Here is a 16549-nt window from a genome sequence, read left to right on the forward strand (position 1 = left end):
CTTACATAGGTATTCCTCTTGTCGAGATGGGATAGGGCAGTGTGATGGCGATTACATTGTCTGTGGACCTATTGGGGCGGTAAGCAAATTGAAGTGGGTCTAGGGTGACAGGTAAGGTAGAGGTGATATGATCCTTGACTAGCCTCTCAAAGCACTTCATGATGACAGAAGTGACTACTATGAGGCGATAGTCATTTAGTTCAGTTACCTTTGCCTTCTTGGGTACAGGAACAATGATGGCCATCTTGAAGCATGTGGGGACAGCAGACTAGGATAGTGAGAGATTGAATATGTTCGTAAACACACCAGACAGCTGGTCTGCACATGAGGAGGCGGCTATGGATGCCGTCTGGGCCGGCAGCCTTGCGTGGGTTAACACGCTTAAACGTCTTACTCACGTCGGCTGTGTTATTCTCAAAGTGGGCGAAGAAGGTGTTTAGTTGGTCCGGAAGCAAGACGTCAGTGTCCGCGACATGGTTGGTTTTCCCTTTGTAGTCTGTGATTGTCTGTAGACCCTGCCACATACGTCTTGTGTCTGAGCCGTTGAATTACGACTCCACTTGGTCTCTGATGTTTTGCCTTGCGGAGGGAATAACTACACTGTTTGTACTATGCCATATTCCCAGTCACCTTGCCTTGGTTAAATGCGATGGTTCGCGCTTTCAGTTTTGCGCAAATGCTGCCATCTATCCACGGTTTCTGGTTAGGGTACGTTTTAATAGTGACAGCGGGTACAACATCTCCATCTTCCGATTGGTCAGACCAGTGTTGAATTGTCCTTAGCATGGGTGCTTCCTATTTGAGTTTCTGCCTATAGGAAGGGAGGAGCAAGATGAAGTCATGTCAGATTTGCCGAAGGGAGGGCGGGGGAGGGCCTTGTAGGCATCCCGGAAGTTGGAGTAGCAGTAGTCGAGTGTTTTAGCAGCGCGAGTACTACAGTCAATGTGTTGATAAAACTTCGGTAGCGTTTTTCTCAAATGTTCTTTGTTAAAATTCCCAGCTACAATAAATGCAGCCTCAGGATATGTGGTTTCCAGTTTGCATAAAGTCCAGTGAAGTTCTTTTAAGGGCCGTCTTGGTTTCGGCTTGAGGGGGAATATACACGGCTGTGACTATAACTGAAGATAATTATCTTGGGAGGTAATACGGTCGGCATTTGATTGTGAGGTATTCTAGGTCGGGGGTTCCTGTATGTTATCACAATCACACCATGAGTAGTTAATCATGAAACACACCCCCACCCTTATTCCTGTCTACGATATGAACTCAGAACCCAACTGGCTGTAAGGACTCAGAAAGTATATCCTGAGAGAGCCAAGTTTCCGTGAAACAGTGTATGTTACAGTACCATTAGTGAGTAAAATACTCGGAATTGGATGTAGGTAATAATGTGAGAAATGTTCTAAGCAAATAATGTAAGTTGTAACACACAAAAAAAATCAAATACTGGCAAGTTGGCTAGGAGCTAGCGACAGGGCGACCATTTCTGTTGGTGCCATCATAACCCCCACCTTAACCTTACCCTCATTCCTAAACCTAACCCTAATCTTAACCTAACCCTCATTCCTAAATCTAACCTTAACCTAACCCTCATTCCTAAACCAAACTTTAACCCAACCTTAACCTACCCCTAGTTCCTAAAACTAAATTTAACCTTTTTTCCTAAACCTAATCTTAACCTAAACCTCATTCCTAAACCTAACCTTAACCTAACCCCCATTCCTAAACCTAACCTTAACCTAACCCTCGTTCCTAAACCTAACCTTAACCTAATCCTCGTTCCTAAAGCTAACCTTAACCTAACCCTCAACCTTAATTCATTTCGACCCATATGACTATGGCTTCTGCCGAACGAGTGTACACTTCATAAAATATAGCAAATACATTGAGAAGAGCATTGAAAAAAATATTGAGAGCATTAAGAGCATTGAGGAGAGCATTGAGGAGAGCATTGAGGAGAGCATTGAGGAGAGCATTGAGGATGGCATTGAGGATGGCATTGAGGAGAGCATGTAAATCCCCATTGAGAAGAGCACTGAGGAGAGCATTGAGGAGAGCATTGAGGAGAGCATTGAGGAGAGCATTGAGTAAAGCATTGAGAAGAGCATGTAAATCCCCATTGAGGAGAGCATTGAGAAGAGCATTGAGAAGAGCATTGAGAAGAGCATTGAGAAGAGCATTGAGGAGAGCATTGAGGAGAGCATTGAGGAGAGCATTGAGGAGGGCATTGAGGAGGGCATTGAGAAGGGCATTGAGAAGAGCATTGAGGAGAGCATTGAGAAGAGCATGTAAATGTACCTTCGAACAGGAAGGTCTCGTTCCAGTGAGGGTTGAGGTTCTTCCTCTTGATCTTGGTCTCCAGTTTGTGCTTCTTGTCAGGCAGCAGGTAGATTTTGACGAAGGGGTCAGAGGTCCCAGAGAAGTCCTTGGCTGGTAGCTCCTGGCCCTTCATAATAATAATTGTAACAACATATGCCATAAAAGTGACTGGCACTTTTATCCAACTTACAATTTTGCATAAAATTTCGCAAAAGTGTCCTCAGCAGGAATCAAACGGATGATTCCGGCTTTACAACTGAGATACATAGAGCCACCGATACCTTTAGGATCTTGACGGTAAGAGTGGAGTCCTGGAAGCTGTAACCAACAGAGAACTGGATCCGTCCCAGCTTCTCACTGACAGCACCTTCACCATCGTCATCCTCTGATCCCGGGGACAGCTAATGGGGGGGAGAGGTGGAATTTAGATTTTGGTTTGTTTTTTGACAATTTAACACACATATAAAAACAAAAACGTGATAGTAAAATCATGGAGGATTAACACCAGGAGCAGGGAGAGAAGTGTTTTAGGATTCAACTACAGTGCCTTGCGAAAGTATTCGGCCCCCTTGAACTTTGCGACCTTTTGCCACATTTCAGGCTTCAAACATAAAGATATAAAACTGTATTTTTTTGTGAAGAATCAACAACAAGTGGGACACAATCATGAAGTGGAACGACATTTATTGAATATTTCAAACTTTTTTAACAAATCAAAAACTGAAAAATTGGGCGTGCAAAATTATTCAGCCCCCTTAAAGTTAATACTTTGTAGCGTCACCTTTTGCTGCGATTACAGCTGTAAGTCGCTTGGGGTATGTCTCTATCAGTTTTGCACATCGAGAGACTGAATTTTTTTCCCATTCCTCCTTGCAAAACAGCTCGAGCTCAGTGAGGTTGGATGGAGAGCATTTGTGAACAGCAGTTTTCAGTTCTTTCCACAGATTCTCGATTGGATTCAGGTCTGGACTTTGACTTGGCCATTCTAACACCTGGACATGTTTATTTTTGAACCATTCCATTGTAGATTTTGCTTTATGTTTTGGATCATTGTCTTGTTGGAAGACAAATCTCCGTCCCAGTCTCAGGTCTTTTGCAGACTCCATCAGGTTTTCTTCCAGAATGGTCCTGTATTTGGCTCCATCCATCTTCCCATCAATTTTAACCATCTTCCCTGTCCCTGCTGAAGAAAAGCAGGCCCAAACCATGATGCTGCCACCACCATGTTTGACAGTGGGGATGGTGTGTTCAGAGTGTGAGCTGTGTTGCTTTTACGCCAAACATAACGTTTTGCATTGTTGCCAAAAAGTTCAATTTTGGTTTCATCTGGCCAGAGCACCTTCTTCCACATGTTTGGTGTGTCTCCCAGGTGGCTTGTGGCAAACTTTAAACTACACTTTTTATGGATATCTTTAAGAAATGGCTTTCTTCTTGCCACTCTTCCATAAAGGCCAGATTTGTGCAATATACGACTGATTGTTGTCCTATGGACAGAGTCTCCCACCTCAGCTGTAGATCTCTGCAGTTCATCCAGAGTGATCATGGGCCTCTTGGCTGCATCTCTGATCAGTCTTCTCCTTGTATGAGCTGAAAGTTGAGGGACGGCCAGGTCTTGGTAGATTTGCAGTGGTCTGATACTCCTTCCATTTCAATATTATCGCTTGCACAGTGCTCCTTGGGATGTTTAAAGCTTGGGAAATCTTTTTGTATCCAAATCTGGCTTTAAACTTCTTCACAACAGTATCTCGGACCTGCCTGGTGTGTTCCTTGTTCTTCATGATGCTCTCTGCGCGTTTAACGGACCTCTGAGACTATCACAGTGCAGGTGCATTTATACGGAGACTTGATTACACACAGGTGGATTGTATTTATCATCATTAGTCATTTAGGTCAACATTGGATCATTCAGAGATCCTCACTGAACTTCTGGAGAGAGTTTGCTGCACTGAAAGTAAAGGGGCTGAATAATTTTGCACGCCCAATTTTTCAGTTTTTGATTTGTTAAAAACGTTTGAAATATCCAATAAATGTCGTTCCACTTCATGATTGTGTCCCACATGTTGTTGATTCTTCACAAAAAAATACAGTTTTATATCTTTATGTTTGAAGCCTGAAATGTGGCAAAAGGTCGCAAAGTTCAAGGGGGCAGAATACTTTCGCAAGGCACTGTATATACTCAGGCATGCAGGCACGTGTACACACACCACCCTCCCACACACACAGCCCTTTGATGACTATAGACAGCGGGAGTGGAGAGTGGAGGTGATGGGAGCCAGCCTCTCCATCTTTCTCTTCTCTTCCCTTCTCCATCTCTCTCTTTCTCTCCCCCTCTACTTCTCCCTCTCTCTCTCTCTCCCTCTCTCTCTCTCTCTCTCTCTCTCTCTCTCTCTCTCTCTCTCTCTCTCTCTCTCTCTCTCTCTCTCTCCCTCTCTCTCTCTCTCTCTCTCAGGAGCAAGTCATCAGGGTTGTGTTCCAAATAGAACCCTAGTTACTACATGGGCGTTTATCCAACTTACAACAAAAGTTGTCTTACCATGACCATGTCTCCGGTGAGAGAGTTGGCCAGATCGGTGACTGAGGAATGTCCGTCGGGGGGGTGGCCCTTGGGACTGTTGCATGGCTTGTTGCCCACGCCCCTGTAGAGAGAGAGGACAGGGTGACCACAGGGCTGAGGGCAGGAGCCAAGCAGGCGGTGGGAGTCTGACTGCAGCTAGACCATACTCCACAGAAAGAGAGAGAGGTTCAGGGACGAGGTGACTTCTAAAACACGCAGGCCCAGGGATGGAGTCAGGCCCAGGGATTGAGTCAGGCCCAGGGATTGAGTCAGGCCCAGGGATTGAGTCAGGCCCAGGGATTGAGTCAGGCCCAGGGATGGAGTCAGGCCCAGGGATTGATTCAGGCCCAGGGATGGAGTCAGGCCCAGGGATTGATTCTGGCCCAGGGATGGATTCAGGCCCAGGGATTGAGTCTGGCCCAGGGATGGAGTCAGGCCCAGGGATTGATTCAGGCCCAGGGATGGAGTCAGGCCCAGGGATTGATTCTGGCCCAGGGATGGATTCAGGCCCAGGGATTGAGTCAGGCTCAGGGATGGAGTCAGGCTCAGGGATGGAACGGGCCCAGCGATGGATTCAGGCCCAGGGTGTGTCAATCCTGAATATTTAATGTAAGAGCCCTGTCTGGTTTTAAGATTGTTACTGTCTGGGATACACAGAGACGTTAGCTCCTACAAATCATACCCATGCAACTTAGTTTAATGGTGAAACCCCCTAACCCCCAATACACACAAAGGAGACAGACAAGTATAGTAACAAAGAGAGACATGGAAAGTAACATAGACAGACATGTACAGGACCAGATGACATTGTAGTGTGTGTGTGTGTGTGTGTGTGTGTGTGTGTGTGTGTGTGTGTATGTGTGTGTGTGTGTGTGTGTGTGTGTGTGTGTGTGTGTGTGTGTGTGTGTGTGTGTGTGTGTGTGTGTGTGTGTGTGTGAGTGTGTGTGTGTGTGTGTGTGTGCGTTAAACAGAGAGAGAGAATGTAGGGTTCTTCCAAGCCAGTATCCGCAGTGTAAACTACCACTTAGAGGCTTCTACTGCAAATCAACACCCTTCAGTTGCAACACATTCTGGGTCAAAAACCTTAAAGAATATCATTATAAAACATCTACCGAACAACGGCAGGAAAATAAACATAAAAACATTTCAAACAAATGTACACAACAGGAGAGGAGGGGGAGAGAAAGAAATGATAGATGCTGCAGAGAAGACAGACGGAGGTACGAAGAATGAAAGAAAGAACAAAGTATAAAGAAGTATAAACCAGATGAACATTCATCTGTATCAGAAGAGAATCAACAGCATTAATAGCATCAACAAAGGTTAAAGGTTACAGAACCAACAAACAGAAACCCAGGAGTGACATATCAACAAACAGCAGCACATTGGAGAAGAACTGAGCTGCAAGAAAGAAAGGAAGGAAAACGAAGGAAAGCAGAAATGCTTTTGTCTGATAGGAAGAAGTCAGGAGGAAAGAAGAGGCTACAAGAGGGAGAAAGAGAAAGAGCAAAACAGAGATAAGATTAGTCACAGAAAGAAACAGAGACCAACAACAAGAGCTATTTAGAGAGAGCGAAACAGAGAGAGAGAAAGAGAGAGCAATCGAGAGAGAGAGGGAGAGATACAGAGAGAGCACAAAAGAGAAAGAGAGCAACAGAGAAAGAGATACAGAGAGAGCGCAACAGAGAGAGAGCACAACAGAGAGAGAGCAACAGAGAGAGAGCAATTAAGAGAGAGAGATACAGAGAGATAAACGCAGAGAGAGAGAGAGTGAGAGAGTGAGAGAGAGAGAGAGAGAGAGAGAGAGAGAGAGAGAGAGAGAGAGAGAGAGATAGATAGATAGATAGATAGATAGATAGATAGATAGATAGATAGATAGATAGATAGATAGATAGATAGATAGATAGATAGATAGATAGATAGATAGATAGATAGATAGATAGATAGATAGATAGATAGATAGATAGATAGAGCATACACAAACATAATTTCACACAAAACACAAAAAGACAGGAGAGGAGAATCGTACATCAAAAGAAAATCACACATTTAGAGTGTTACAGAAGATGGAGAAATTAATAATGGAATGATACCAATTGTGTATCAGTGGAGTACTTATATCCATTTTAATACTGACATATGATTGGTCCAGACCCAGGAAGTATAACACTCTAAAGGTGGGGCATGTGAAGGCGGGATCATAGCGTTCAGCACAACAGAACAGTGCGCAATGTTTAATTCAATGAAAAAGGTACTGTCCTGAACGACCAGTTGAATGACGGTGTGATTATAGTGGCCCAGAGGGAGATTGAGTGAGTGCTGCTCAGGTAATTTCAAACATTCACATTGATCACGTACCACAAAGGCTGTTGTAGAACGGTGAGCACTGTTTTGGGGAAACGGGTCGTTGAGGACAAACCGTCACGCAACGAACCAAAAGTTTAATCGAACTGAACGCACCCCAGATCTGGCATTGGTGACGTGCATATATCATTTACCATATATCATATATGATATACCATATATCATATATCAAATGTACACAGGTGTCACTCTGGTACCTCTTAGAGAGTGAGGGCAATGCCTTGGGACAGGAAGGATACAAGCAACGACCCCAAAAACGGTCTGTCTGTCTGTCCAGAATTCTGTTCACCTACAATTCTGAGGATGTTTATTTAAAGGTGTATTGAACTGTAGGTTTTGTGTAATTTGAAGAAGACACAGACAGAAGTAGGTCTCAAAAATACTGACATAGAGGCAGATGGACAGACAAGCAGACAGAGAGACAGCCAGGCAGACGGACAAACAAGCAGACAGACACTTGGACCAGTGACAGAAACAGAGAGAGAGAGGAAGGGAGGAGGAGGTGTGTCAACTGTTTAACTTCACTAGGGTAGGGGGCACTATTTTCACCTCCGGATGAAAAGCGTGCCCAAAGTAAACTGCCTTCTACTCAGGCCCAGAAGCTAGGATATGCATGTAATTGGTAGATTTGGATAGAGAACACTCTAACGTTTCCAAAACTGTTAAAATAATGTCTGTGAGTATAACAGAAATTATTTGGCAGGCGAAAATCTGAGAATAATCCATCCAGGAAGTGGGATTTTATTTATGTTTGTAGTTTTCTATTGAATGCCATTACAGTATGCATTGATTTAGGACTCAAATTGCACTTCTCATGGCTTCCACTAGATGTCAACAGTCTTTAGAAATTGTTTCAGGCTTTTATTCTGAATAATGAGGGAGTAAGACCACTCTGAATGAGTGGACCCTACAGTGTCCCAGGGACGGCGTCCAGAACCAGAACCGCCACCGAGGTTAGATGCCCACCCAGACCCTCCCATATAGGTTTACGTTTGCGGCCGAACCTTTGGGGGGTGGGGGGAAACAAAAGTCATGCCCTGACCTTAGTTATCTTTGTTTTCTTTATTATTTTGGTTAGGTCAGGGTGTGACGAGGGTGATATGTGTGTTTTTTCCTTGTCTAGGGTTTTCCTCCAGGCTGACTGATGCCTCCAGGCTGACTGACACCTCCAGGCTGACTGATGCCTCCAGGCTGACTGATGTTAGGATCTGTGACGGTGAGCTAGATGACGCATCAGGACAGAGCATTCTCAGGTTCAGGTGAAAAGCTGAGCAATAGTAATAATAGCAATAATAGCAATAACCTACCAGCTTTGCTCCTGCTCTACAATCCCTCTGGGGTAAAGTTTACCACCAAAGGTGGTCCAGGATCAGCTTCCCCTCCCCCAATCCTAAACTTAAACATTAGTGGGGAAAATACACAAAACTGCCCCGAGAGCAGCAGCAAGGGACAATGTCACTGTACTCCCTCTACATCCAGCCTGATGTACAACACCAGACTTGACAGGCAGAGTGATGCCTACAGGCTGACTGATGTTAGGGGTTACTGGGGCTCAGAAAGGTGTGTGTAGAACAGGAAGCAGAGAGCTGTCTCTAGATGTTCTTCCTCTAGGGGATGTGTAGAACAGGAAGCAGAGAGCTGTCTCTAGATGTTCTTCCTCTAGGGGATGTGTAGAACAGGAAGCAGAGCGCTGTCTCTAGATGTTCTTCCTCTAGGGGATGTGCAGAACAGGAAGCAGAGAGCTGTCTCTAGATGTTCTTCCTCTAGGGGATGTGCAGAACAGGAAGCAGAGAGCTGTCTCTAGATGTTCTTCCTCCAGGGGATGTGTAGAACAGGAAGCAGAGAGCTCTCTAGATGTTCTTCCTCTAGTTCATTAGCACTGGCTCCACACATGCAGTTTATTGAATGCGACAACTGATGTTGTAAAAAGGGCTCTATCAATACCTTTGATTGATTGATTGATTGATTGATTGAATGAGCATTAATGGATAATGGATAGAGCACACCTCCTCCAACTATGAGAAGAACTTTAGAAATGGTGCTCTGTCTAGAAAGGATTGTGTTGGATCAATACCAATTTTTTTTTCTCCACAATTCCACCAAAGAACAGTAATACATGAATGACTATGCAGATTTTTTATCTAAAGCTTTTCTGTTCAAATTATAGCTGATCATCTGACAATATGGTTGGCTGTTATTTCTGTTATTTTGCTCCTTTGACTGTTGTTCCCCCTGCCAAAGCTTTCGGTCTTCCGTGGAGAACACAACATCAACCACGAGGGAGATGATATCAGGGGAGGCTCTAAATGTGGTTGTTGCCAGGGCTGCAGTAGTCGATGGTAACCATGAGGAGGCAGAGTGAACAAAAGTTCTGATAGGACCGTCAGCTGCTCCCACAGCGCAAGCCACAGAAAGTAGGGCGGTTGGCATAGCAACGGCTCTAGAAACACAGGCCATTTATATGGGAGTTTGGGGGGTGGTTGAGGGAGAGGTGGGAGAGAAGGAGAAGGGTGAAGGCAGGTAGAAACATTGAGAACAATCAACCAAATAAGAGGAAGATACATGACAGGTATAAGCCTTGCAGGGATACAGGAGATCACACACACAGGGGGACATGGAGGGAGCAGGCGGCGGGGGAGGGAGGGGGGGGGGGGTGGCTTGACCTGTGATACTATCCTGTGTTTTACCTGAACCAGCGAGAGAGAGGGACAGTAGCTCCAAGACAGAGGGGAAGAGGGGGAAAAGAGAGACTCCTCTAGGCTGAGGAAAGACATGAGAAACACAGCCATCCATCCCTCCATCCAGTCATCCCTCCATCCCTCCATCCTGCCATCCAGCCATCCCTCCATCCTCCCTCTACCCAGTCATCCCTCCAACCAGTCATCCCTCCATCCAGTCATCCATCCCTCCATCCAGTCATCCCTCCATCTAGTCATCCATCCATCCAGCCATCCATCCCTCCATCATGCTTCCATCCAGTCATCCTTCCATCCAGCTATCCCTCCATCTAGCCATCCCTCCATCCTGCCATCCATACATCCCTCCATCCATCCAGCCATCCTTCCCTCCATCCAGCCATCCCTCCATCCTGCCATCCATCCCTCCATCCTTCCCTCCATCCAGCCATCCCTCCATCGTGCCATCCATCCCTCCATCCATCCCTCCATCCTGCCATCCCTCCATCCTGCCATCCATCCCTCCTTCCATCCATCCCTCCCTCCATCCCTCCATCCAGCCATCCATCCCTGCAGCCATCCCTCCCTCCACCCAGTCATCCCTCCACCCAGCCATCCCTCCATCCTGCCATCCAGTCATCCCTCCATCCCTCCAATCCTCCATCCAGCCATCCCTCCAATCCTCCATCCAGCCATCCCTCCAATCCTCCATCCAGCCATAGCTCCATGCCCCCCAAACACACATGATCAGGAACACACACGGAGGCACACACACTCACATACACACACAGTCTTGTTTAACTAACCCTGTGGGGACACACAATTGATTCCCATTCAAAATCATATTTTCCTTAAACCCTAAACCTAACCCTAACCCTGAATAACATAAATACATAAATAATTAATAATTTATTTGACTAGGCAAGTCAGTTAACGACAAATTCTAATTTACAATGAAGGCCTACCCTGGCCAAACCCGGACGACGCTGGGCCAATTGTTAATTCCTTAACCCTAAACCCCCTAAGAATATACTATTTTCTTGTGGGGACTAATTTTAGTTTGTTTACTATTTTTGTGGGGCCTTCTGGTCCCTAGCTATCTATCTCAACCATTCATTATAACCCATGCTAGCTAGCTATCTCAACCATTCATTATAACCCCTGCTAGCTAGCTAGCTATCTATCTCCCCCATTCATTATAACCCCTGCTAGCTAGCTAGCTATCTATCTCCTCCATTCATTATAACCCCTGCAAGCTATCTATCTATCTCCTCTAGTCAATATAACCCCTGCTAGCTAGCTATCTATCTCATCCATTCATTATAACCCCTGCTAGCTAGCTAGCTATCTATCTCCTCCACCAGCAGTATGGTCTCAGAACAGCTCCCCTCCTAAAGGACACCAGCAGTATGGTCTCAGAACAGCTCTCCTCCTAAAGGACACCAGCAGTATGGTCTCAGAACAGCTCCCCTCCTAAAGGACACCAGCAGTATGGTCTCAGAACAGCTCCCCTCCTAAAGGACACCAGCAGTATGGTCTCAGAACAGCTCCCCTCCTAGAGGACATCAGCAGTATGGTCTCAGAACAGCTCCCCTCCTTTGTAAAGGACATCAGCAGTATGGTCTCAGAACAGCTCCCCTCCTAAAGGACACCAGCAGTATGGTCTCAGAACAGCTCCCCTCCTAAAGGACACCAGCAGTATGGTCTCAGAACAGCTCCCCTCCTAAAGGACACCAGCAGTATGGTCTCAAAACAGCTCCCCTCCTTTGTAAAGGACACCAGCAGTATGGTCTCAGAACAGCTCCCCTCCTTTGTAAAGGACACCAGCAGTATGGTCTCAGAACAGCTCCCCTCCTAAAGGACACCAGCAGTATGGTCTCAGAACAGCTCCCCTCCTAAAGGACACCAGCAGTATGGTCTCAGAACAGCTCCCCTCCTTTGTAAAGGACACCAGCAGTATGGTATCAGAACAGCTCCCCTCCTTTGTAAAGGACACCAGCAGTATGGTCTCAGAACAGCTCCCCTCCTAAAGGACACCAGCAGTATGGTCTCAGAACAGCTCCCCTCCTTTGTAAAGGACACCAGTAGTATGAACTATATTATTGGAGGGCGGTATTGAAGCTATGGAACATTTTCTTCTGCAACGTGACCCTAATGAACTACCTTCCAATGCTGCATTATAACATTGGCTGAAATGGTACTCACACACAACTACTTCATGTTTCTAAATGATTTCTTTATTCAGACGAAGGGTACTGCTATGGGATCCCCCATGGCTCCTAACTATGCTAATTTGTATGTGGGTTACATGGAGAAACAGTCAATTTTCAATCCTTTCAAAAATGATTTCTTGCATAACATCATTATTTGGAAACGGTATATTGATGATATTTGTGTTCTATGGAGGGGTGATGCCAAACAGCTCCAGGCATTCCATGCTTTTCTTAACTCCTGTTCTGAGCATCTGAGATGTACTATGTAATCTGATACACGTCAAATCAGTTTCCTTGATCTTCTGATCTTGTGTGAAGATAATGTTCTAAACACTGATCTTTAAAGGAAACCTACAGATCGTAACAGTTTGTTGAGGGCTGATAGTTGTCACCCACTTCCCTTGAAAAATGGTTTGGCCCTACAGCTAATTCTGTCGAATCAAAATAATTTGTAAAAAAAACAAATCCGATTTCGACAGAAGTATGGCTGAGATGCAAAGAAAATTCAAGGAGAGGGGGTACAAAAATAGTCAGATTAATCACCCCGCAGTGTTTGTCTTTCTACCCTGATGAAGACAGCTGGTCTGTCGAAACATTGGACATAAATATTGTTGCATCTTGAGCTCCTAGAGTGCTCTTCAACTGTTCCGGTTCCCTAGCCAGCACCTCACCTAAATAGGTGTGCGTTTCTTTCGCCTCTAGACTAATAAGCATGCACCCAATAAGAAAATGAATGTAAAAACTGCTAAATCGATGAAGAATTGAAAAATTGTATGGTTGAGAGGAATGAGGCAAAAGGAATAGCAAATAAGTCTGGCTGCACAACCGATTGGCAAACGTTTTGCAAATGGAGGAATCATTTGACTAAACTGAATAAAAGAAGAAGAACATAAACTATGAAACACAGATAAATGACATAAAGAATGGCAGTAAAAAGCTTTGGAGCATCTTAAATTAGGGAAAAAAGGCAAACTCAGCTCCATCATTCATTGAATCAGATGGCTCATTCATCACAAAACCAACTGATATTGCCAACTACTTTAATGATTTTTCATTGGCAAGATTAGCAAATTTAGGTATGACATGCCAGCAACAAATGCTGACACTTCGCATCCAAGTATATCTGACCAAATTATGGAAGACAAGAATTGTAATTTTGAATTCCTTAAAGTCAGCGTGGAAGAGGTAAAAAATTATTACATGCCACCGGGATCTGACAACGTGGATAGAAAATTACTAAGGATAATAGCGGACGATATTGCCACTCCTATTTGCCATATCTTCAATTTAAGCCTACTAGAGAGCTGTGCCCTCAGGTCTGGAGGGAAGCAAAAGTCATTCCACTAACCAAGAATAGTAAAGCCCCCTTTACTGGCTCAAATAGCCGACCAATCAGCCTGTTAACAACCCTTAGTAAACTTCTGGAAAAAATGGTGTTTGACCAGATACATTACAATGCTATGTCACAGTAAACAAATTGACAACAGACTTTCAACACGCTTATAGAAGGACATTCCACAAGCACAGCACTTACACAAATGACTGATGACTGGCTGAGAGAAATTGATGATAAAAAGATTGTGGAGGCTGTTTTGTTAGACTTCAGTGCGGATTTTGACATTATCGATCATAGTCTGCTGCTGGCAAAACGTTTTTGTTATGGCTTTACACCCCCTGCTATAATGTGGATAAAGAGTTACCTGTCTAACAGAACACAGAGGGTGTTTTTTAATGGAAGCCTCTCCAACATAATCCAGGTAGAATCAGGAATTCCCCAGGGCAGCTGTCTAGGCCCATTTACTTTTTTCAATCTTTACTAATGACATGCCACTGACTTTGAGTAAAGCCAGTGTGTCTATGTATGAGGATGACTCAACACTATACACGTCAGCTACTACAGCGACTGAAATGACTGCAACACTCAACAAAGAGCTGCAGTTAGTTTCAGAATGGGTAGTAAGGAATAAGTTAGTCCTACATATTTCTACAACTAAAAACATTGTATTTGGGATAAATCATTCACTAAACCCTAAACCTCAACTACATCTTGTAATAAATTATGTGGAAATTGAGCAAGTTGAGGTGACTAAACTGCTTGGAGTGACCCTGGATTTTAAACTGTCATGGTCAAAACATATTGATACAACAGTAGCTAAGATGGGGAGAAGTCTGTCCATAATTAAGTGCTGCTCTCCATTCTTAACAGCATTATTAACAAGGCAGGTCCTACAGGCCCTAGTTTTGTCGCACCTGGACTACTGTTCAGTTGTGTGGTCAGGTGCCACAAAAAAGGACTTAAATTACAATTGTCTCAGAACAGGGCAGCAAGGCTGGCCCTTAAATGTAGACAGAGAGCTAATATTAATAATATGCATGTCAATCTCTCCTGGCTCAAAGTGGAGGAGAGATTGACTTCATCCCTACTTGTATTTGTGAGAGGTATTGACATGTTGAATGCACTGAGCTGTCTGTTTGAACTACTGGGGCACAGCTTGGACACCCATGCATACCGCACAAGACAAGACACAAGAGGTCTCTTCACAGTCCCCAAGTCCAGAACAGACTGTGGGAGGCGCACAGCACTACATAGAGCCATGACTACATGGAACTCTATTCCACAGCACTACATAGAGCCATGACTACATGGAACTCTATTCCACAGTACTACATAGAGCCATGACTACATGGAACTCTATTCCACAGCACTACATAGAGCCATGACTACATGGAACTCTATTCCACAGCACTACATAGAGCCATGACTACATGGAACTCTATTCCACAGTACTACATAGAGCCATGAATACATGGAACTCTATTCCACAGTACTACATAGAGCCATGACTACATGGAACTCTATTCCACAGTACTACATAGAGCCATGACTACATGGAACTCTATTCCACATCAGGTAACTGATGCAGCAGTAGAATCACATTTAAAAAACAGATAAAAATACACCTTATGGAACAGCAGGGACTGTGAAGCAGCACAAACATAATTTGAAGAATCCACACACATACACATGTATGTAGTACTGTAGATATGTGGTAGTGGTGGAGTAGGGGCCTGAGGGACTTGGCAGCAGGTAATGGGGATCCATAATAAATACAAATCTTTCCCCCTGTCTTAACTAGTGGATCAGAGTGCAATCTCCTTCCACAGACTTCATACTGCTCTCCTTTTAACATTACCTCTATAATGTTGTCCTGTTCTCTATAATGTTGTCCTGTTCTCTATAATGTTGTCCTGTTCTCTATACTGTTGTCCTGTTCTCTATAATGTTGTCCTGTTCTCTATAATGTTGTCCTTTTCTCTATAATGTAATGTTGTCCTGTTCTCTATAATGTAATGTTGTCCTGTTCTCTATAATGTTGTCCTGTTCTCAATAATGTTGTCCTGTTCTCTATAATGTTGTCCTGTTCTCTATAATGTTGTCCTGTTCTCTATAATGTTGTCCTGTTCTCTATAATGTTGTCCTTTTCTCTATAATGTAATGTTGTCCTGTCCTCTATAATGTATTGTTGTCCTGTTCTCTATAATGTTGTCCTGTCCTCTATAATGTAATGTTGTCCTGTTCTCTATAATGTTGTCCTGTTCTCTATAATGTTGTCCTGTTCTCTATAATGTTGTCCTGTTCTCTATAATGTTGTCCTGTTCTCTATAATGTTGTCCTGTTCTCTATAATGTAATGTTGTCCTGTTCTCTATAATGTTGTCCTGTTCTCAATAATGTTGTCCTGTTCTCTATAATGTTGTCCTGTTCTCTATAATGTTGTCCTGTTCTCTATAATGTTGTCCTTTTCTCTATAATGTAATGTTGTCCTGTCCTCTATAATGTATTGTTGTCCTGTTCTCTATAATGTTGTCCTGTCCTCTATAATGTAATGTTGTCCTGTTCTCTATAATGTTGTCCTGTTCTCTATAATGTAATGTTGTCCTGTCCTCTATAATGTTGTCCTGTTCTCTATAATGTTGTCCTGTTCTCTATAATGTAATGTTGTCCTGTTCTCTATAATGTAATGTTGTCCTGTTCTCTATAATGTTGTCCTGTTCTCTATAATGTTGTCCTGTTCTCTATAATGTTGTCCTGTTCTCTATAATGTTGTCCTGTTCTCTATAATGTTGTCCTGTTCTCTATAATGTTGTCCTTTTCTCTATAATGTAATGTTGTCCTGTTCTCTATAATGTAATGTTGTCCTGTTCTCTATAATGTTTTCCTGTTCTCAATAATGTTGTCCTGTTCTCTATAATGTTGTCCTGTTCTCTATAATGTTGTCCTGTTCTCTATAATGTTGTCCTTTTCTCTATAATGTAATGTTGTCCTGTCCTCTATAATGTATTGTTGTCCTGTTCTCTATAATGTTGTCCTGTCCTCTATAATGTAATGTTGTCCTGTTCTCTATAATGTTGTCCTGTTCTCTA

The 16549-nt window shown here is 43.8% G+C and overlaps 1 protein-coding gene across 2 annotated transcripts in view; it reads right to left on the reverse strand.

Annotated features, from left to right (window-relative positions):
• Positions 1-16549, reverse strand: part of LOC110513838 (synaptotagmin-7) — a 166568-nt gene that overhangs the window by 75916 nt on the left and 74103 nt on the right. For both annotated transcript variants that reach the window (XM_090214564.1, XM_090214561.1), the window contains 3 exons: positions 4853-4955; positions 2601-2720; positions 2299-2446 (listed from right to left, as the gene is read on the reverse strand). In XM_090214564.1, coding sequence (XP_090070690.1) covers positions 2299-2446; positions 2601-2720; positions 4853-4955 — 371 coding nt within the window. The remainder of the gene's footprint in view (positions 1-2298; positions 2447-2600; positions 2721-4852; positions 4956-16549) is intronic.

Source organism: Oncorhynchus mykiss, chromosome 2 (genome assembly GCF_057628025.1).
Source record: "Oncorhynchus mykiss isolate SJ-2025 chromosome 2, ASM5762802v1, whole genome shotgun sequence".
NCBI lineage: Eukaryota > Metazoa > Chordata > Actinopteri > Salmoniformes > Salmonidae > Oncorhynchus > Oncorhynchus mykiss.